This window comes from Plectropomus leopardus, chromosome 17 (genome assembly GCF_026936395.1).
Source record: "Plectropomus leopardus strain MGB_pleo_1.0 chromosome 17, ASM2693639v1, whole genome shotgun sequence".
Lineage (NCBI taxonomy): Eukaryota > Metazoa > Chordata > Actinopteri > Perciformes > Serranidae > Plectropomus > Plectropomus leopardus.
In genome coordinates, this window is record NC_142192.1 from 18,725,408 (window position 1) to 18,747,693 (window position 22,286).

The 22,286-nt window shown below is 39.4% G+C and overlaps 1 protein-coding gene across 1 annotated transcript in view; it reads left to right on the forward strand.

The window, feature by feature from the left end:
- The first annotated feature begins 838 nt into the window (after nucleotides 1–838).
- The window catches only part of LOC121957789 (FH1/FH2 domain-containing protein 3-like), a 69,864-nt gene continuing 48,416 nt past the window's right edge, over nucleotides 839–22,286 (forward strand). Inside the window, 3 exon segments of the mRNA XM_088090257.1 lie at nucleotides 839–1,398; nucleotides 9,330–9,439; nucleotides 14,442–14,509. Of these exon segments, the coding sequence (XP_087946383.1) occupies nucleotides 1,234–1,398; nucleotides 9,330–9,439; nucleotides 14,442–14,509 (343 nt within the window). The 5' untranslated portion in view covers nucleotides 839–1,233.

A 22,286-nucleotide genomic window follows, 5' to 3' on the forward strand; every position in this document is an offset into this window, starting at 1 on the left:
TGAATATTTACAGTGGTGAAAGAAGTATTCACTTCTTTTACTTAAATAAAACTACTAACACCACTCTGTGAAAATACTCTGCTGAAAGTAAATGTCCTGCATGACAAATGGTACATAAGCAAAAGTAAGTATAATCAGGGAAATGTCCATAAAGAATTAAAAGTAGCCAAGGCAGAAAAGTCTTTAAACCACACACACACACCTAAAAAAATAACAAAAAGAGAAAAAACAACAAATTATAACCCCCCCCCCCCCAACTCTTTCTTTTTACTAGATTTTTTTTTTTAAAAAATGCTTATCAAAACAGTTGGCAGTTAATTTTCTGTGAATTGACGGATTGTTTAATCAATTAATCATTACCGCTGTACTTGTTAACTGTGTGGATATCATATTTTATAAACGTTTTCTAAACTTGTTTTGTTTGTTTGTTTGTTTGTTTGTTTGTTTGTTTGTTTTGCAAAGATCTTAATTGGTAAAGTAGCCTAACCAAAGGTGCCAGTTAAATGCAGCGAAGTAAAAAGTACAAAATTTCCCCCCTGAGATGTAGTGGAGTAAAAGTATAAAGTAGCATGAAATTAAGATACTCAACTATCTCAGATTCATACCTAAGTACAGTACTTGAGTAAATGTACTTAGTTACCTTCCGCCGCTCATAGAGTAACACCCATTAAAGGTGCTTCATGACTCATTGCTTCATATGTATTTACGTTTGTGCGGTCATATATTTAACGTTCATGTAGGAAGCCGCTGCTAAGCCGCAGACAGATCTGAAGGGAGGGGGAGGAGGGAGAGATGAGGCAGAGGGGAAAATAGATATGGGGGGAGGAAGGGGGGTGGATTTACTGGGACTCAGACAGACAGACAGCAGACCGGCTGTCCCAAGCTGCGCTGATCCTTCACCCTCCGGCAGCGAGCTGGAGTCCCCTTTATCACCGGCCACCTGCCTCTCCGAGAAACACGTCAAAAAGCTCCGTGCGAGCCCAACCAGGAGAGACTGAGAAGACACTTGTCAGGCTCCTGAGTGCCACATTTTCCACCACTCACACACCCCCTCCCTGTCTCTCTTCTACCCGTGTCCTGCGGGAGGACAGGCTGCGCACAGGAGCGCGCTAGGCGACCCGGGTTTGTTGTCGTTACCAGCAGAGGAGCGCACAGCCAGCCGAGCCATAGCTGGTACAGCTCTCATTCAAACCGGGCTGTCCCTTTCGGAGGAGACACTTGCATGGATGCAGCATGGCCACGTTTGTCTGCAGGGTTCAGTTTTTAGATGACACCGATCCGTTCAACAGCACCAATTTCCCAGAACCGACGAGACCACCGCTGTACACCTTCAGGGAGGATATCCCACTCATCAACCAGCTAGCAGGCGTCCACCGGCTCCTCAAAGCTCCACACAAGGTAGGATTACCAGCGTGGTCCACGATTTAGGATATTTTTTGTTAGGAATAACACCTTGAGATGTACCATCTCGTTTTTCTAGGGAGAAAAGAATATAACTATACATAACATTTAACAGAAAAGGAAGAGTATCAGGATAACTGAACAACATCAAATATTATAAAAACAAATGAAACGAACAAAAAGACTAAAAAAAAGTCAACAACAAAACAAATTGTATGAAGTAATAAGACACAAAATCAGGAAAACACACTACAGATAATCAGTCGGTGTCAGTTGTAGAATTAATCAATAAAGTTATAAAACAATTAAACAAAATTATAGAGGCGTTATTGTGGACTTGAACACCTGATCCCATAATTAGAAGACTGGAAATTTTTTTTAAAAAGTTTTTCTGAAAGGTTATGTGTATTGAATATTTACAGGTAGATTATTCCAATCAGAAGGATGCAAAAAGTGATATATTTTAAATAAAGGGATACGAGATCACTAAAAACTCAAGTACAACCAAATATCTTATAAGCCTTATAAATATTTTTTATGTTTATATTCAAACATGCATTAATGTGAAGGTACAGGCTTAAATCAGGGCTGCATGAGGTTGTTTTGCCTGCTGTTTTTCACTTCAACCCTACTGCAAATTCAGAGGCTATTTTGAGAACACATGCAAGCACAACTGATTGGCTGTCCAGCCTGAGGACTGAAACAAGGTTGCAAATGTTTCCCTCAAAGCCCACAGCAACATTACACATGGACTTCATTTGTTTTGGATGAAAATATTCAAATTTAATCCCATGTTGGCGTACGTTTGCTGTGCTGAAATGCCACTGCTTCTCCACCAGGTCCCAAAAAAACCTTTAACCTTTGACCTCTCTGTTGAGAGGCTAGAATGAAGAATGAATCGCCTTCTCAAAGTGAATAATCCTTTCTTATTTTTCAAAGCGTTTTGCACTCTGTCACAGTGGCAGGTGTGCAAAGGCGTCAGTGCGACCAGATATATCCCGAGTTGCCTCATTCATCTGTGAGTGACAGTCAGGGACAGCTCTGATGTCCCCCGAAAAAAGCCCGAATCACAGATGATCACATTTAGTGGCGAGTCAGATTCCGATGGGTGTGTGATAGAGAGGAAGCATCTGTGTATGTTTCTTGGTGAATTTCAGTATGTAGAGCAGTGATACTCAACTTGCTTTTGAAAAAATGTCAGGAGATCAGGGGCCAGTCGCAACAGCGCCATGCAAGTTACTAGGACATTCCCTGGATTTTAGGACGTTTCTAGGATTATAGGACATTTCTAAAATTTTATGTTGTTTTGAGGATTTCAGGACATTTTTAGGATTTTAGGACATTGCTACAATTTTATGATGTTTCTTAGATTTTAGGATATTTCTGGGATTGTAGAACATTTCTAGGATTTTAGGACGTTTATAGGATTTTAGGACGTTTATAGGATTTTAGGACGTTTATAGGATTTTAGGACCTTTTTAGGATTTTATGATGTTAGATATCAAGACATTTATGGGATTTTGAGACATTTCAAGGATTTTAGTCTCTTGGATTTTTGGACTTTTCTAGGATTTTAGGACATTAGGGGCTTGATAAACAAGCTCTCTTTGGATGCTGTTTTATTCACTCTGGCACCTTATGTACACTAAAAGTGCAATAACAATTCCCAGTATGAACCTCTTTATTTTTATTGTGAATTAGAAAATAGTTGGGGGGCCACGCAGCATCCTATCGGGGGTCCAGATTTGGTCCGTGGACTGTAAGAAGAGTATCACTGATTTACAGAAACCCACATTTTAAAAAAAGAAACACTGTAAGACATTCCTGACAAGGTTGAGTCACACCAACACACCCAGAGGGGCTGTACAAGTGGTGCAAACAACCTTGTTTTTAGTCTTCATTTGCAAATAGATGCTTTGTAATTAAAGCTGAAAACACTGAATAGATCAGATTGAATCTAAAAGTGAGACATAGAGAGAAAGGGAGAGTTCCAGCACTGGCACACAACCCTGACAGCAAACCAGCGTTCAACAGCAGAGTGGTTTTCCAGACCAACTAGATCTCTTGCTGCCCCATCTTTAAAAGCCACAAAACAAATGAAAAATGGCCCACAGCACAGAAAAGCTTATGATTACAACCTATACACAGACAGATGGCACAGCCTATGTCCGTGTTTGCAGTTTTGCTCACATCAGAAGAAAGACTGTGTGCGCAATGGCAACTGGATATTGTGTTTAGATTATAGGGATGAAACTGAACTGCTGCAAATTTGCCCGTCACACTGTCCTGATCTAAAAGCTGCTGTATTATGTTATTGGAAAATGCCAAAGCTAGCAAGAGTTTGACACTTCCCTGAGCTGTTTCTCAGTCTGTCTTTGTTAAAGCAGCCCTTTTTTCTCTTTTTGTCCCTAACCTTCTGTGCTCTTCTCTGAGAAAGGCCTACTGTATTATTATGTTGTGATGGTGGAGCTCTGTGTACGGCTGGCTGGGCTGCATGTAAAGTATAGGTCACTTGTCCCAGAATTCCTGCGGCCGGGGCCTGGATCCCTACGACACTTTGTTCTCCTCACTTTGGGTGCCGTGGTTTTCCTGACCTCTTCCTCCATCTCCTCTGCAACCTCTCTGACCATGCACCAGTTTCTAGACTCAAACACAAACACACATAAACACACACATACGGTTAGGCTAACATGCCAGGGCTAAATCAGTGCATCACTGGTTTGTGTGCATGGGATGTGTCATTTTATCCAAGCTGCTGAACAAAGAAGTTTCCTTTTGATTCTCACAGTCACAATGACTAAGTTTATGTGCACAAAATATTCTTTTGTTGCCTTTATACAGACAGTAAAGACAGTATTCCTACTCTGCTGTTTACATGGCTATGGAAAATCATCGCTGCCTTGATTGGTTAGTGTGTAAGGTAAAGATGAGATTATACTCCAAATGTGACACACACTTACACTGATACTAATTTTTTTCAGGTAGGTCTTCAAAGATGGTTAGAATGTGTTTTGCAGCAGTCCCGTCCACAGTGATTATGCAGCCTATGTTTCACCAATATTCCCATATACATGCTGCTGTGCGTACTCGATTCATTTTTCCATGTCAAAATGTGGAAAAGTGGAATGACTGGAGCCGCTTGTGCCATTTTGCTTCATTGCATCATGATAGGACTTTTCTTATTTTCCATCAGTGGTGGTCTTGTTTGATAGTACGAGCACAGCCTTCCTCTTTCGGTCCTTTGCTTTCTTGAAAAGGTCTGTGTTGTTGGGCACCCTGGTGGCTCACCTGGCAGAGCATGCACCCCATATAGGTTGAGTCCTTAATGACAGCTCAGTTTTGAGTACGTCTCACAGCCCTGTGGTCTATCTCTGTTCTAACTCAACCATAATCTTTTAAAAGGAAAGGTTGGCGTCATAATATTTGCACATATCCAAAAACCTGTTGATACGCAAGTCTTTTGTATTGTTTAAAAGTAGGTGTGTTTCTCCTTCCAACCCAAAATGTGGGCTTTTAAAAGGGTTAACGATGTAAAAACGTAAATACTCTTAAGTTAAATTAAGCTGCCACCCCCCGCCCCCCCAAAATAACACATAAATGTTAAGCTCAATGCAGAAGCCTCACCATCAATCAACAGCCAGTTTTGCAGAGAAAAACTCCAATTCCCCTCAAAAATAACAAAGCCCACACTCCACAGCTCAACTTTTATTTCATTACCAAAGGGTTCCCATTAAAGCAACACTGGGAGATTTAATAGCGATGTAGTACACACCCTCCTCCACGCTCTTCAAAGAGCCCTGATTCTCCGTGGCTCTGATTTTGACACAAAAAGTTTTTTAAAAAGTCATCATTTAAGTTACGTAAGGGTATTGTTAAGTGTCGACCCGCCGTGATCGCCAGCAGGCTTGGTGTTGTTTTAATGTGGAAGTAATTATTCCCCTTCCCCCACTTTTTTTCTCTCTCTGCTTTGCTCTTCTGGGAGAATTTGATTAAATGAGTGTAAAGTATACTAGCCACTAAGTGTTTCCCTGGCCCGTCTTGGAGACTTGAGTGTGAAGAGCTTGCGGTTCCTTCTGGAGCCACCTCGCTGCCGGCTCCGTCCAGCATGATGTGTTTTGTTATGTTATTACTACTATTACCCAAGCGGAGTGTTTTAGGAAAGAGACACCCTTTGGAGGCTGAGCTGTTAACGTATTGTGTTACAGACTGGTGCGGGGCTCAATTCTCGCTGTCCAAGCAGTATTTGTATGATTGAGTAATGTGTGTAGATAAAGCGGAGCAGCAAAAGAAAGCAGGGAGCTGGAGGTGGAAGTTGTGGTGCTGCTGGGGCTCCGTCTTGGGACACATGTTAGGCAGAATGGGGATTTTCAGAGACATAAACAAAGCCTCATTCTAGGACAAGACGTACTGTATGAGTTGAAAACTGAAAAAAAAAAGCTGAATAATGCTTGCAGAATGGGCACAAGAAATGCTTTTGTCTTATTCCTACATAAAAAGCAGGGCAGTGGGACAGGGCATGATTAACCCCTTCACCCCCACCAACCGTCGCCTTAATCAAAAGGAGAAAGGACAACTTAATCAAGACTCAATCACCAAATCTCACAGGCCTTATTGACATGATAACGATGATGGCATTGCACTGGGGTTCAATAACTGGGGTTAGACTACAAAGATGGCCGTTTTGCACTGGAGTGTTTTTTTTGTCTTGATTAATGGATATTTTTGGCCTTGCTAGCAGCCGAGCAGGTTTTATGGACGGCAGAGTTGGTTCAGTAGTTGGCGAGTCCATCACAGTGATCCAGACTGAAATATCACATCAACTATTAGATGAGTCGGCATCAATTTTTTTCAACATTTGGTACGCACATTCATGGCCTCATGAGGATGAAATGGTGATCCCTCAAATTTTCATCCATTTGATTAAAATTCAGTTTGTCTAATACTGTGCTTTATGACAAAATCCCTGAAAGACGAATGACATTCCCATCAGCTGTTGTTGTAGGGGAGACCGGGGATGGTTGTAGCATTTTTGATATTTCTGTCCGTTTACGCCAATGTAATACAAAGTAGTTATGTGTCCGCTTTTTAAAGGTATTGCTCAAACACAAGCAGTAAAATGTTACAATTCACCCTCGTAGTTCTGGTTAGTTGTAACAGCCTGGGGTGAAGTCTAACATTATAAAGTAAAGATTATGAGACAAACTTAAGCTTTTTATTCAACATTCAAATGACTTTTTAGCATAATTGGTGGACATGTCTATGCAGTATATAAAAATGTTACTTTGGTAGGTTGTTACATTTTCTCACATTATAACTATCCCTGACTCTTGTAGCCATAGTAAAGCTTACCTTACAGCTAACAGCTAAAACATTAGCGCAAACAACTTGCATGAACGATATCTGCATTGACGCATAATGAACTAAGTTTGATGAATCTAAGCATGCATTGCTATCATGAAAATAAATATAGTAAAACATTAATATCTTACCTTAAAATTATTTTTTTTCTTTTCTTGTAAACTTTGCAGTTCACATTAGGAATAAGGACTAAACTAAAAATGTAAATAGTGAATCAGGTGATCTGCAGCTTGTTCCTTGTTGGAGAAATTGAAAGTGTTACAACTGTGCTGCACTTACTTTCTAACTGTCATTTTATTCTCTTTTACTGTGAAAATTAATGTATATATGTCAGCCTTTTTTTTATCTCTATGTATTTTAGCACGTAGCACTATTCTTATTATTGTTTGTACTACATGCCTCGGGAGATGCTCCGCTATTTCATTGTTTTTATGCAACAACAAATTCAAGATTCTATTTTTTATTGTCACTGTGAGCATCTTGCTTGTAAGTTTAGCATTTAGTTTAGTAAATCTAAAAGTCCACTCATGGAGCTTTTACTAACTTTTCTTTGCTGTTAACTTCATTGTTTGAGGTTCTTACTTTTTTCTGTCTAGACTTAATCATAATGGTCTATGAAAATATAGTTATGGCAGTATTTTAATGTACCTAACTGGCTGAATTGCAAACAGGGATGTGTCCAAAAACTGTGTTTGGCTTTGCGGATTAGCCATTTGGCACAGAAGGATTAATGTTGTTGTGAGGGGGTGAGGGGAAACTGGAGCAGAACCCAGAGTCACCTCATTTTGTCATGTTGCATGATTCCTTGCTCTTAGCTTTGGATTGCATGTACCATTGCAGGTTAGCATGGTGCTGCAAAGTTCACTGCAACATGGTGGACTGTCAGCTTCTCCTCTGCAACACTTTGGCCTTGGCAGTGGCCCCCCCCTTTCACTCCCAGCCCCTGCCTGCGGACACACCCACCCTTGAGCTCCTGTGTGCATGCTGCCTCAGTGCTGAGTAAATATAGCAAGGTTATATTTATGCTGTGAGTCCATCCGACAGTCCGTCTCCCTGTTTCCCAGTGAGAAGGAGGGACAGACAGAGAGCAGCAGCAGGTCTTGTGATCTGCGGTCTCTGCTGGTCAGGGAGTGTCGTCATGCCGCTCGCCCCAGACAGCCAGGGGGCGTTTGGCAGCACACCAGAGGCTAGGTTAGGCCTACAGATGTTATGGAGGTGCTAAATGCTAACTGAACTCATGACTCTGATCTCATTCAGCGACTTTAACAATAACATACAAAGCTCAGAGCTTACTGTAACAACAACCCAATGATGCATGTTACTTTTTAAGAGTTGTTGCTGGGATAGTGGCCTGCACCTGCTATCAACTTGTGACTGAACCCATAAACATCAATGCCAGTGGTGTGCAGATATATTACTGTGCACCTGGCCTCAAACTCAGCAGGGTCTCTCATTACACAGCATAGCCGGACAATTCTGACATAGCCTGCTCTGCAGTGCTACCTAGATCATGCAACTGTGGATAGCATGGGTGCAGGATCAGTCTGTTCTTGAAAAGAAACAGAATTTTTGGTCATGTGCATAAATATGTGCATGCAGTGCCAGACGTAGCACATTCAGTGCTGGAGCCTGCCCTCCTTGTGGGTTTGTTTTATTCAATTGGATTTGATTTTTATTTTCTTTTTGCTTTCATTTTTTATCTCATTTATGTTGTTTTACAAAAAGAATAAGAGTGACTGAGAAATCAACACAAATAAACAACTTAGCAATAGTAACAATAATAAATAAATAATAAATAATACAGTGTGTACATTTGCAAATTTTGCTGTCTTCTTTTCTGTATTACGCCTTATGGCTTTGCCTTTTTATTTTCGCTTACTTTTTTGCTATAGCATCATGTTTTACACAATCTTAAGAAAACTAAAGTGTTATTTTTCTGAGGATGTGCTTTAGCGTTATTTTTCTGGCCTACACAGTTTTAAGAATATTAGAGCGTTATCTATCTGGATATGTGCTGTAGCTAAGTACTGTACACAATGTTAAGACTATTTAAGTGTTATTTTCCTACAGCTGTTATTTAAATGCACTAAAATCTCTCTGTCTTTCTCTGTGTTTCCCTCTGGTTGTGGTTTCATGTTCTGCAGCCTTTATTGCTACGTCTCTACTTGTTAATTCCCTTAACAGATTTGTAATGCTGAAAGCAGAGCCGCATGTCTCTCCCATTTTTCATGGATCACTGTACACACTCATGTTAAAATCTGTGCCCCATAAACTGGCTTTATTTTACAGGCTCAAGTTGTTTAAGAAAAAAAGGGTGTGAAACACATGCAGAGGCAGAGTGAGTGTGTATTAAAAATAATGGGCCCGAGACCAGTGTCATTCCTGTGGGTGGTTCGTGTACATACATCATAGCATGCCCAGTGAATTTTCACATGCCACCCTGCATGTCCAAGTGCTCCATCATATTTTCCATACCTAATTTAGGCATGAACGACAATTTTTCATTTTGCTCAATGCAGTTAGATCCAACTGAGTATCTTAGTTCATGTCCTTTTCATTCTTTTCCATAGCTTGATGACTGTACACTGCAGCTCTCCCACAATGGCACCTATCTGGACCTGGAGTCCTCTCTGGCTGAGCAAAAGGACGAGCTGGAGGGCTTTCAGCAGGATGACACAGGGTGAGAATGATTCCCATCTATACCCTTTGAAACAAGACTTATACAGTACAAATACACTCACTCTTAACTGTCAAAATATCATAAACCATATGGAGCAAAGTCATGAGTCCCTTTGCCCTTTCTATACTACACACGCTTAAATGTCTTTACTGAGTTTTATGCATTCTTATAAAAGGCAAGTATCACAAGCTGCTGGATATGGAGTTCTTGGAAGCACAAGTTCATGGAAAGTATGAAGCGCTCTGGAAAGCAGGACAGATGTGCCCTCCCTTCCACAGCCACAGCTCTCTCACTACGTTTTTACAATAACTGATATTCTGATCTGCCTTGTGACAAAATTTCACAGTTCACAAACCTGTCAACTCTAAAAGAAACGGCTTGATCAGTTTGTAACAGCACTGCCGTGAAGTATTTCCAGTCTCTCATATATCCCAGCAGAAAAATTAAGCAAGTGTCTCTCTTTGAGTGAACAAGAGAAATGGAAAATGGAAATCTGCTACTATAGGACTTAAGATTTCTCAGAGAAATTAGCATGGTCATGGTGGTTATCCATCTAGATCCTGACATAACTTGTCTTGTGATTAATTTGGGTCGTAGACTGCAGCCTAAACAAGATCCTGGCCTTTAATACCAGATGTACGATGATCTGTATGATAATTCTGCTCTTTTTATAATCAATAATAATTCAATTTCAGACAGTATTTTTCAGGTTATTTCTCTTTTGTTATTAATTCTATTTTTTTTACTTTCCTGATAATTTTTTGTGCTAATTTTCAGGTAATTTTCTCGTACTTTTCACTTACTTTTTGCTAATTTCTGAGTTATTTCTTCTGAAATTGCTCATTGCCTTCTGCCCATGTTTCTAAAATAAATCAGGCTAGTTTGCCCAGGTTTTAAAGGGTTAAAGAGAGCTCCAAAGTGCAGGCGGTACGGGAGTTAACTAAGCATACACGTTTGCTGTTGTGTAAATTCAGTGATTTAATATGTCTGTTGCTCAATTAGCCAGCTGACCAAGTGTTCTGACTGAAGCTTATGAGCCGTATGAGAAACAGGTGAACTTGATCTGTTATTTTCACTGGTGTAACATAATCAGTGTCAAATTAGTAAATTACCAGTACCAAAAAAGTAGATGAACTGTTTTCAGTGCTGCTGTTGAGAAGGCTGAGTCACATCTTCAGATATACATTTTGTCCTCAGCTTGTTGCCTCCAACATGAGTGACAAAGCAAAGTAACATCCAGCTCCGAGAAATACGCAGTGATGGCGTCTGGCTGTATATGTAGGCTAAGTGTGTGTGTGTGTGTGTGTGTGTGTGTGTGTGTGTGTGTGTGTGTGTGTGTGTGTGTGTGTGTGTGTGTGTGTGTGTGTGTGTGTGTGTGTGTGTGTGTGTGTGTGTGTTTGTGGAAAGCTGTGGTATGTTGATCCTTTTTGAGACTGGGGGACGGCGTCATGATAACGGATGGCAGACCCACAGAGCTCGGTTGTTATCTGTTTGTGTGCAGTTGTTTCCATGTGTACACTTGTTTTTTTCCATGTATGTTTTTTTATGCCACCAGCAAGCCATGTGACAGATGATGGACAGGTGTAAAGGCCTGTGTGTGGTCCTGCAGTGATTGATATCTTGGGGAACTGGTTGGATTGGACAGGCCTGTCTGTCATTCTGTCAGACGGCTCTTACCGGGGTCATACTGCACTGACAGTGGGAAATGAGTCAGACATTGGGCAGGTCTGACCCTTTCTTGGCCTAAATTCACATCGGTTGAGCATAGATGCTTCTGACAAAACCTGTCCTCCTTCTGTTGGAAGAACACCACTTACATAGTGTCAGAAATGAATAAGCTAATCATATTCAACATCTAGTTTTTGACATCTTAACCCTTTGAAATCTGGAACAGCATTTGAAAACAGCACAAGAGAAGTCATTGTGCTGCTTTCAGATGCTTTTCACTATATTTTATAATTATCATAACTACATACTTAAAGAAGGGTCCCCAGTGATCCTTAAAAAAAGTCTTAAAAGGTATTGAATTAATCAGTCTTAAAATTAGCTTTAAGTGGTCATAAAATATCTTAAATGAATTTTTCCTAAGTCTTAAAAGTGCTACGACATTATGAACCTTTTTCCTGACATTGCATCGTTAAATCTCAAAATAATAGGTAACTTAATAAGAAAAATTCACAGAATACCACTTGCATTGCCATCACCCAGGTCATGCAGAAATCTCCCTTACCCTAAGTAATTGGTGCCTAGGTCTTTTTCTTCTTTTTTTTTTCAAAATTTTCCTCCCAATTTTGGTTATAGTGAAATCAGTCTCAGTCAGATTTTATTCTGAGTGGCACTGAAAAAAGTCTTAAAAAGTCTTACATTCCCCTTGCTGTCAGATGTAGGAACCCTGTTAAAGCTATGTTGCAAAAATTTTTTAAGCACTGTTTAAAACTTTTTGTTTGTTTGTTTACTGATTTAAGGTAATTTCTTTCTTGTACTTTTTTATTACCCTCTTGGTAGATTTGGAGTTATTTCTTCTTTTAGTTGCTCATTGCCACCGTTCCATTTTTGGTTACAAATTAAAAAAAAAATGTAAAAGGGGAATTTACTCAGGTTTTAAAGGGTTAAAAGCATATTGGTTTTAATTGCTGGGGATTGACTGGATGTGTTTATTTATTACTTCATGGTACTGTTGTGTATTTCAAGCTGTTTTCCGCATATTCACACACGCACCGTCTGAAATGTCTGAAACCAAGTGCTGCAACTATCTCACAATAATCACAACAACTTTTCCTCGTCTCTATGCATGGCCATGAAAACCTGCTTGTCTGTATCATCTACTCTTTTACTTTCAAACCTGAAATGGAAAACTGATGGCCAAAGTGTTATAAAGAGTAGGTTGCTCTCTGTGATTTTCACTCAGAATTTATGTTCCCACGCTTCCAAAATATGGTTTGATTCCAGCTGCGGCAGGACACTGTTCACCACAGTTGACAGTAAACAAAGTCCTCTGATGACGAGGACAGCTCGGAGTGTGCTTTCACTAAAGGAAAAGGAATTTAAAAGATTGGGAGGAAACTGCTTAAGATTATAATGCAGGGTAGCCTGCATTATAAGTTGAGTAATGAAATTGTTACAGTAGTCTTCCATGGATAACATTAACGTAGTTTAACGTAACGGAAAATTAATTTTTTAAGCTGTCTATGCCACGTAACTTTCATATGCGCCGATGTGTGACAGGTTTTGTTGACCATCACGTTCATTTCCTTATTTTCTCCTCATGTGCTGTCTCCTCTATGTATGTCAGCCAGCTGAAATTATGTATAAAAAGATTTTAATCAGATATGTTTGAAAACATTTGGTTAGTACAGCAAAATAAATGACCACATTATACATAAATATAATGGAAATCATGGAAAAGTTTTGAAATTTTGTGCATTAAAATATTTGAAAACCTTGTATTATAGTCTACGTCTGCCACTTTTCCCCCTAAATCTCACACATTGCACCACTGAGTTTAGTTTTCCCTCCGCTGCTCTCTGACTGACATAAACCCTCACTCTGCCAGAGTCTCTCATTTAAGTGTCATTCTCACACAACACATTATCAGACAGGTGGAGCAAGAAAAAGGATTTTGCAAGAAAAACACAGGTCTATCTCAACAGATCATTTTAACATTTTGCTCTATTTCCGAGCAAAGCTGATAACGGAGAGCTTAACAGAAGAACAGGAGGCCAGCTGGTCTCTGTTTGGGTGTGTTATCCTTACTGCGTGTTCTGCTTCATGGGTGTATTGCAGCGGTGTCTGTTATCAGGGCCGTGCTTTCCCTGCTTGGATTAGATGCCATATCAGCATTTTAGTGATGGAAGTCGGTGATTAGATCCTGCAGATTAGAGGCTAACTGAGGTAAGGAGAGAGTTTGATTTGCTCTCAAAATACCGTCATATTTTACCTTTCTGTTTGTGTGTGCTCATTTTGTTTTCCCACTGGAAATATGCTGAATGGCACGGTGGTGTGTGGAGGTATGTGTTGTGTCTGCACCTGCACTTTTGCTGTCTTTCCTCAAGGCCCAGATGTGTATCAGTATAGGGGTACAAATCCAGTGCAGGTCACTGTTTGTCTGCACTATTCCCATCATGCCAACTGCCTCTGCATTATTAATCCTTTGAAAACTGGAGGGACATCAGTTTTCTTGTGAGGAATTCAGACGCTTTTCATGAGTATTTCAACCACTGAAGTGTGAAGAAATTGAAACATGGGGAAAAAGGCAATCAGCAACTTGACAATGTCCCGCAAATTGAAAAAACTATATCAAAAGGTGACTTGAAAATTACCTAAAAATTACCTTAAAAATTGTTTTTTTTTAAAGAAAGCTCATCATCATTAGAAAATAAAAATTACTAGGGAAAAATATATCAAGAATACTATTAGCTAATAAAGCAAGATTAATATCATTAGAAAATGGTCAAATAACAAAGGAAAAATATCAACAAAACTATATTTATAATTATATATTGAAAATTAGGTTACAGGAAAAAAAAACATTATTTTTTTATATTTATTTTATTTTAGCACATTTTCAGGTCATTGCCTGTTTTTGTTTCTTTTTCCTGTCATTTTGTTTTTTGTTTTTCTATCTAATTTTAGGCAATTTATTTCTAACTTTATACAAATTTCATGCTAATTTTTGGTTCATTACTTCTTTCATAGGATGAATTTTTTTCAGATGCAAGGAAAGCAAGTGATGAGCAATTTGCTTATGTTTCAGAGAGTTAAAAAGCTCACTTATTAGGTCTTTACCTCATATTTTGTCTTAAAATCTAATTTTCCTTGACACAAGTAACAAAAAATACTGTTAACAGTAGCCAACTGGGTAGATAATTGCCCTTTTATTCCAGTGCTGTTTTACTTGTTGCAGGATATTCTAATCAAGCCTGAATAAATGTTGAAAATGCAATAAACGGACACCACACTCTGCTTTCATTCATGAAGATATTTTTGCTTTTCTCTTTGTCAGGTCCAGAGGAAAAAAGCACAGTGTTATTCTACGGACCCAGCTGACCGTCCGTGTACACGCCTGCATCGGTGAGTGCTGGGTGACATGTTTATATATGTGTTTAACATGAGTTTCTCCCTGGACACACACACACACACACACACACACACACACACACACACAAGCCCTGTCAGATACATCAGCAAGCCGAAGAACACGTTGTACTACACGCTTAGATGGCTGTCCAGGGGTTTACACGTGGTACATGCTGGGGTCAGAACTGAGACCTCCCACTCAGAGGCAGGTTTGACTGCCATGTGAAATCTCTGGAAATTCAGCATGGTATTGTGATCATGTCGGTATTTTGCATTAAATATATGGGAGCTTTTGCACGGTTTAGAGAGAGAAAAGTGAATGTTAGCTTTTATGTGTATGTGGCTGCAAAGTTGTTTTTTTTTCCTTTCTGGGACTGCTGAAGTCTTCTAGGTGTGATGCCATGAAGTGACGAGGACGAAGGAGCTGAGACAGAGGGAGGAAGTAGTGAGTGTCATTAAAAGTCAGAGGGCATGTAGAGAAAAAGATGGCAGCAGCAATAGGATGAGTAGGAAGAAAAGACTAACTGAAGGAAAGAGTCAAAGGTTTCAGATGATAACAAACGAGGCAACAGTGAAGGAGGTCATAATGGTGTCCCTTTTTACGGAGACAGCGCTGTAGATGGCAATAGACTGCAACGCCATTAAGTACATCATGACATGTGGACGGAGAATTCACGATATTACCGATTCTCTCTGTTCTGCCATTCTTAAAATGTCTTTGCTGTCTCTTACATTTTTTTTGCTACACAGTGCTACACTTCACTATGCTATCACAAGATCTTGTGGTACTGCTTCATTCTGGCCATATCTGTAAGTTCTCTGAAGATGTGCACAAATGAGGACAAAATGACAGAAGGCTCTATCCATGTCTGTATACGTATCTAACGTTGAGAATAAATGATAAAACACACGCTGACACGCTAAACCAAGATGGTGAACATCATTAGCTCAAAGCATTTCTCTACTCATGTGCAGCCATCATGTCTTGTACTCACAGAACAGGCCATTTATCATTTAAAATAGTTCATAATTTAGCCTCTCAGCTGCTACAACATGCTGATAACAGATTACAACATTAAAGGATCTTGCAGTTGAGGGTTTAAAATAAAACAAAATGTACCACTGCCACAAATCTTTGCATGCCAGCTATTATTAAAAATCACTACAGAGTTTTTGAGAGTCTATAAAACATAATATCAGACAAAAAGTTTGCCAACAGCCCAATGATATAACAGGCAATGTTCATTGCTCATTCATTTTTTTCTGTCTAGAACTTACTATCTCTTTATCACCCACTACTTTCTTACTCTCTCTTCTCTGATTCTGTGCTCGCTCTTTTCCTTCATGACTTGTCTGCATAGTCAACATTCTCCGTGCCAGTGATAGCAGCGCTAATTCTGGATCCTAGAATCGGTGCCCTGGATTGGTCGAGAACGTGACGAGGTGAAAGGTCAAAGAGAGCTTAATGATGTTACGGAGAGAGAACGTGCAAATGCAGGGAAAAACAAATCAATTTCTCAATTTAAGATGAGATGTAACTATCATGTTTTATTTATAAAATTAAAAGAGCAGACTTAGAGATAAGAAAAAAAAACAGTTGATTCCAAAGTGTTATTACACAAGCAGCTTTAAGAGATATTTTTGCAACATGCTATAAATAGCAGTTTGCTTGACCCAATCATAGAGACCTAAACCCCTGAGCTTGCTCCATATTTCCCTCCTTTATAGATAAATGGACATATTGCTCTTGTGAGCAGTATGATAAAGTATCTCTTTAATCCCACAGACAAGCTCTGCTTAAAATCTTACATAAATTATGTATTCGTACAAATTCGTCATGGTCTGGTGATCACAGTCAAGTGCACACAGTTGCAGTTGTATTTGTGTATACTACACCTAAAATGAAACCAAAGTTCACAAGAGCAAATTGTGATTTGTGATGATGGACTTTATAAATAAAATTGATTTGACTTGACTGACGTGCGTTCAGCAGCATCAGAGTCATGAATAATGTTTGGGTGCTTTTAATGTTGAATATATATCCGTGGTGGAACTAATTGAAACACTCCTCCTATTGCACAAGTTTTATTTCTTACTGTTATATGTAATTTGATATTTTCAGTTTCATAGCATAACATGTTGGCTTTCAGTTTTATAGCCTTGTGTGACCTGCTGCCTTTCAGTAAAGTGTTTGTTCAGTGCTGATCCAGTGTCATACAGAAATGTTTGAAATGTGTCTTGTTTTTAGAATGAAACCCATTCACCAAAGTTGCCAAGAAAACTGTTATCTCAGTCCCCACCAGAAATATTCTGTCCGTCTTTGACTTACACTGCTTTCTGTTTAAAATGAACGAAAATATAAATGAATGCACAATGTGCTGCCCCTGTTAAATGGTAGCTTGGAGTTATCAGTTGGAGACCCCTCAGTCGACTGAGATGACTTTGAGTCAGGTGGACTTTTTTTGTCTTTTTTGCTCATGAGTGTGCTGTGAAGTCAACTGCTGGGGACACTGTGGTCCTTAGATTTTGCTGTTGGGTGACATGCAGCGGCACGGAGGGAGAGAGAGGCTGCACCGTTGTACCGGTGAATAAGTGCTGCATTTACTGCGTCTGCAAAACTTTTGTTGCGCATTTGCGATCTGTCATTAGCAGCTCTATCTTGTTTACTGTATTACATGAACACTGCCGTCACTCGAAATGCTCAGCGGAGCATGTTCAAACTTTAAAACTTTATATGAAAAAAAAAAAAATTTCGACTAGGATAGTTCTTAGATGGTTACAGCCCTAAATGCACATGCATCTTTCATAAACGGCTGAGTGAGTTAAGTGTGAAGTAGTGTAAGCTAAATCTTTCTCTCACATTTGCACATATGTAATATACACACCCACACAACCAAGCTCTAAAGAGGGAACTTCCCATGGCTCATCCTAACTTGAAAAATATAGAGCTGGCTATATTTGCTTGTCTTGGCATAATTTGAAAAACAGAACTTTTTATTGGAGAAAAGGCTGCATCATCACCATATGAGATGCATTTCTTTTTGAAGGGGATGAGTGAAACTTAAATTTTGCCTGGTGCCAAGGCTTGATGACAGTGTTTGCTCACCAGATTGCCCACAATCCAGATTTCATTCAGCATGGCACAGATGCTGAGCAGCAACCAGATCCTGACTGGAGATGATACTCTGGAGTGGCACTTTGTAATTCTGCTGCATTAGACAGACATATAATCAGATAGCGTGAGCGAGTTGGAGAGATCCATTCACTTTAGAGATCTACGGACCATTTTCCACCCCCCTCTTAGCGTAGTTTCATTGAGTCCACTCAGCTATCCACTCATCTGCCAGTTTAACGCTCTCTAATCCTTCAGGGACTTGACCTTCAAATCGTCTGAGTAGTGGTCAGCATACTATCCACTAAATGAAAAGTCTGTCACAATCAAGGATACAAAGTGCTTGTGGTATCAAGTATCTGTGACTCCTATGGAGTTGCTCAGTACAGTAGGATTGCATGTCATGGCTTTGAATTGAGTACATTGATTGCTAACAGTGCCACATGCATGATAATTACTTGGTTTATGTGACTTAAATGCAGGAAAGGATCAATTCCTTACAGATTTTTTTTCTAATCTTGCTGCAGGATTTGATTGCATTAAGGTCAAATGTCAGGGAGATCTTAGGGTTTTTGAAGTTCTTCAGCCGTTCATTGATCTTCTTTCAAGGCCACGAGGTTGACTAAATGAGTATTACTATGAGAAATAAAGCTCTCCTTGGTATTTCTTGGCATCACTGCTAACCGAAAGATCAAATTACATTCAGGCTTGCCAACTTTGGATTAAGGATGCTCTGTGGTGTGTGTGCGTGCATGTGTGTGTGTGTGTGTGTGAGAGAGAGAGAGAGAGAGAGAGAGAGGGTGTGATAATGTGTGTGAGTTCATGAGTTTTTCTGTTGTATATGAAAAGGAGAACACGCTCGCATGGTCAGCAAAGCACTGACTTTGTCTGCTGGTGTAAGCAATACTCTGTGGGTAATGTGTCTGTGCTGCAGAGGCCTTCGTGGCACTTTAATGATCCAACTCTTCTCAGTACTCACTGCATTAACCCCACCAGGAGATTGGGGTCAATTTAACAGGAATTTAGCTTTTTTTCACACAGGCCAGGTGTCCTCATTGTCCTCAGGTTTGGCCTGAGCCTCATTATTTTGCCATCTACTTTTTTGTGTCTTCGGTTTGTTCTTTTATCTGTCATTATCTACTTGTGTGTCCTGTTTCCTATATTTCCCCCCTTCTATCAGATGTCTGCAATGTCTGCACAGTCTGCAATCAGAAGCTCTTGTTTAAGGGTTAATTTTAGCAGTCTTCTTTGCAGCAGATTTGTTGTAGACCGTAGTTGACGGGTGGAGTGAGGTGGTTTAGGGGTGGGGGTGAAGTGGAGGTGTTATCTTTAGAAAGTGTTGACAGCACAGAAACATGTGAAGAAGGCAGCACAGTGCTAAACTCCTCCTCACAGTTATAAGAGGTGAGAGGTGCGAGAAAAAGGTTAATGGAGAAAGATGGAGAAAGGAAGGAATAATGCTGAAAGTTAGTGCAAGAAATGATGTAAACTCTATCTTTGGTTGAACAACTATTTCAGCCAGGAGAGACAGTCGAATAAAGTAAAGATAATGTTTAATACAGACTATGGATGAACAATTTAATAGATGGTTTGTGCTGATAAAGATTTAACATAAGTCTTTGGCGCTTGTACAATGAAGTGAGATGGTTTTGAAAGCAAGGGACATCTGACAAGACCTTACTATGAAAGAAAGAGAAAGCATGACCATGACCAGGGCCTGGCAATATGAAGAAATTCAAATATCATATCTTTGACCAAATACCACAATATCGATGTATCATGACTAATGGTGCTTTCACAATATATTTACACAATGAAATTTTTGATAAATTATCATCAGTAATGTGTATATAATGACTACGTGGCTAAAGGAAATAAAAGAAAAGCTGGGACATTCTGTTAAGTTCAGAAAATTACATCACTTTGCTGTAATGCAGCCTTTAAAAACAGGAAAAGACAAACCTTAGGATACCACGACATCCAAAAATGAAGACAATTTCTTGAGAAATCATGATATTTATATAATATCGATATATTTCCCAGCCCTCAGTGTAATCTGCATATTTGTAAGCAGCTTGACAGCTATTTTTTGATGCAGCTTATGTGGAAAAAGTTTATCCTCTTGCAAGCGTAAATGTGCTCTGAACATTTCCTTTTCCTGTCTGTCACAGAGAAAAGGTCAAGGTGTCATCTAAAACATCAGGATTTATCATGTGGTGACCACAGTAACCTTAGATACTGGATACTGATTTTAAGAGTTTAAAAATTGAATATTTATATATATATATATATATATATATATATATATATATATATATATATATATATATATATATATATATATATATATTTTAAATATATATATGTTTTTATAAGGATCACAAAAATGTTGTTGTAAAGAATTAAAAAAGCCTAGATTTTGGAGTTAAAAATGAAAATTATGACATACACTGTTTATAAACCACCTCAAAACTAATTAATTCAGTATATTGGCCCGGGTAACAGCAAATTTCTGGCTCTTTAGTAGCTGAACGTTCTTCTATGTTCACCAGATAGTTGCAAGCTGCATAGAGCATAGTATAGGTTTTTAGAGCTTTTAAGCTTAAAACATATGTCTGCTGTTGCCAAAAAGATTCAATGAAATTGGTGAAAGTTAACAAAAGTTGTAGGATGGAAATTCAAAACAATTAGCTAAAAGTTGCTATAATAGTGCTATGGGAAATTGCAGAGTCAGGTGACAATTCTTTGTGGGAACCGTTGCACACAAGTGGTCATAAAAACTATTTTTAATATAAAAGTATTGAATATAACAACTTTAAGTATTGTAGCTTTTTTGGTTGGTTTGTTTTTAGGATCTTCATCACCTGTTACCCTGGTTCATTAACTTTACACATAACCAGAACAAATACACTGATGCAAAAAGAAATTATAAATTAAACTCCAGACTCTGAACAACACTTAAGATGAATAATAAAACCACATATAAAGCTGCATTGGCTGAGTACAAAGTGTATTTTTCTTCTTTGAAAGCTGTTTGTCAGGACATTTCTTGACAGAATGTTCTCAGAATCCCAAAGCTTTTGTTTCCATGTGGCCTCATTTCCCAACCTCCTCACAAGTGAAAGGATATGTAGCAATTAAATACAGTTTAAGTTATCAAATATAGAGAGGGTATGCTATCTGACAGGTAAAGCTCCCTGTAATGAGCTGTACAGCAGGTGAAACAAAAGAGCCAGAGTGCAGAACAAAAGACCTTGCATGTGTTTTGGAGCCTGTTCAATCCCTTGGCACTTACCTCTGGAATTTAGCCCTTTAAAAAAAAAAAAATTGGCGTCTGTACAGCTGGATTTCTGCGCCCCAATTATCCATCTCTAATCACCCCCCGCAGTACTGTAAAAGAGAGGCGGGGGCTGCAGGTTGAGGTGAGTGAAGGTTGACTTGCTTTGATTTTCTCCGGTTGTGCTGTTGTATAACAAATTAGCAGCTTTTTGAAAACAGTTGAAAATTGTGTTGCATCAGTCTGTCTTTTCTGTCTAAGTTTCAGCTGTATGTTTGTATCCTGCTTTCACTGGATGAAAATAATAATAGGCCACCATACAATTGTGTGAATACACTGTACAGAGAAATTTTGAGGACTTTATGGCATCAGTGAGAGTTACACAAATCAAAGTCTCTGTCATTTGCGTCTACTGACAAGTGAAAAGGCAGTATAGTCACTATTCAGTGTTGCTTCACAGACAGGGGTGCGCTGCTAGTGACAGCAGTCTGGCCTTGAGATGCTGCAGAGAGAGATGACTACAGCTGGTTCTTACAGTGATTTACTGTGTTGGTGTCCCCCCGCTGTTGGAGATAAGGCCTGGTAATGGCATGGTGTGACAGGGAGATAATGCTTGGTAATGGGTAAGCTGGGAGGGGGCAGTGGTGTCGGACATCTGTGGCTGTGTAGTTGTAAAACTGAGGACATTTTATATGGCTTTGCTTACATACTGCACTCTAATATCTGTGCTAACCTTAGCCAACGTGCTCTAACAACTCTCAATTTGGCATCATTCCTCCTTCATCCTCTGTTAATCTCCTTTGCTCTACATTGTCCCTTTGTCTCCATTTCTCCTTCGCATCTCCTGACTGGTTTCTAGGGCTGATTTCAACCAAAGAAAATATTGGTCGCCTGATATTCCACTAACTCTTCAACTGATTGGTCGATGGAGGAACGAACCTGTATGTTATTTCTAGATCGGGGATACTCAACTTGCTTTGCCTTGGGGTGACTTTTGCAGGCCAGGGGCCAGTCGCAGCAGCCCCATGCATGTTTCTAGGATTTTAGGACAGTTCAAAGATTTTAGAGCATAAGGGGCTTAGCTAGGACCTTTGTCAGGGCAGTGTGGGGGATCCACCACAGGCATTTATTTTTTTTAAATAAACAAGCTTTATTTTGATGCTGTTTTAGCACTCTGGCACCTTATGTATATTAAAAGTACAAACACAATTCCCAGTGTCAATCAGATTTTGCCCAGGGGCCATAAGTTTACTGCTTTAGATTAACTAAATCCCCAGAGTGCACTGAGTGCACTTTACCTGGTAGCATTGTGTGTCCACCACAGCATTTTTTCCTGTAGCAGGGCTTGGCATTAAGACTTATTCAGGGCAAGTAAACTCTGT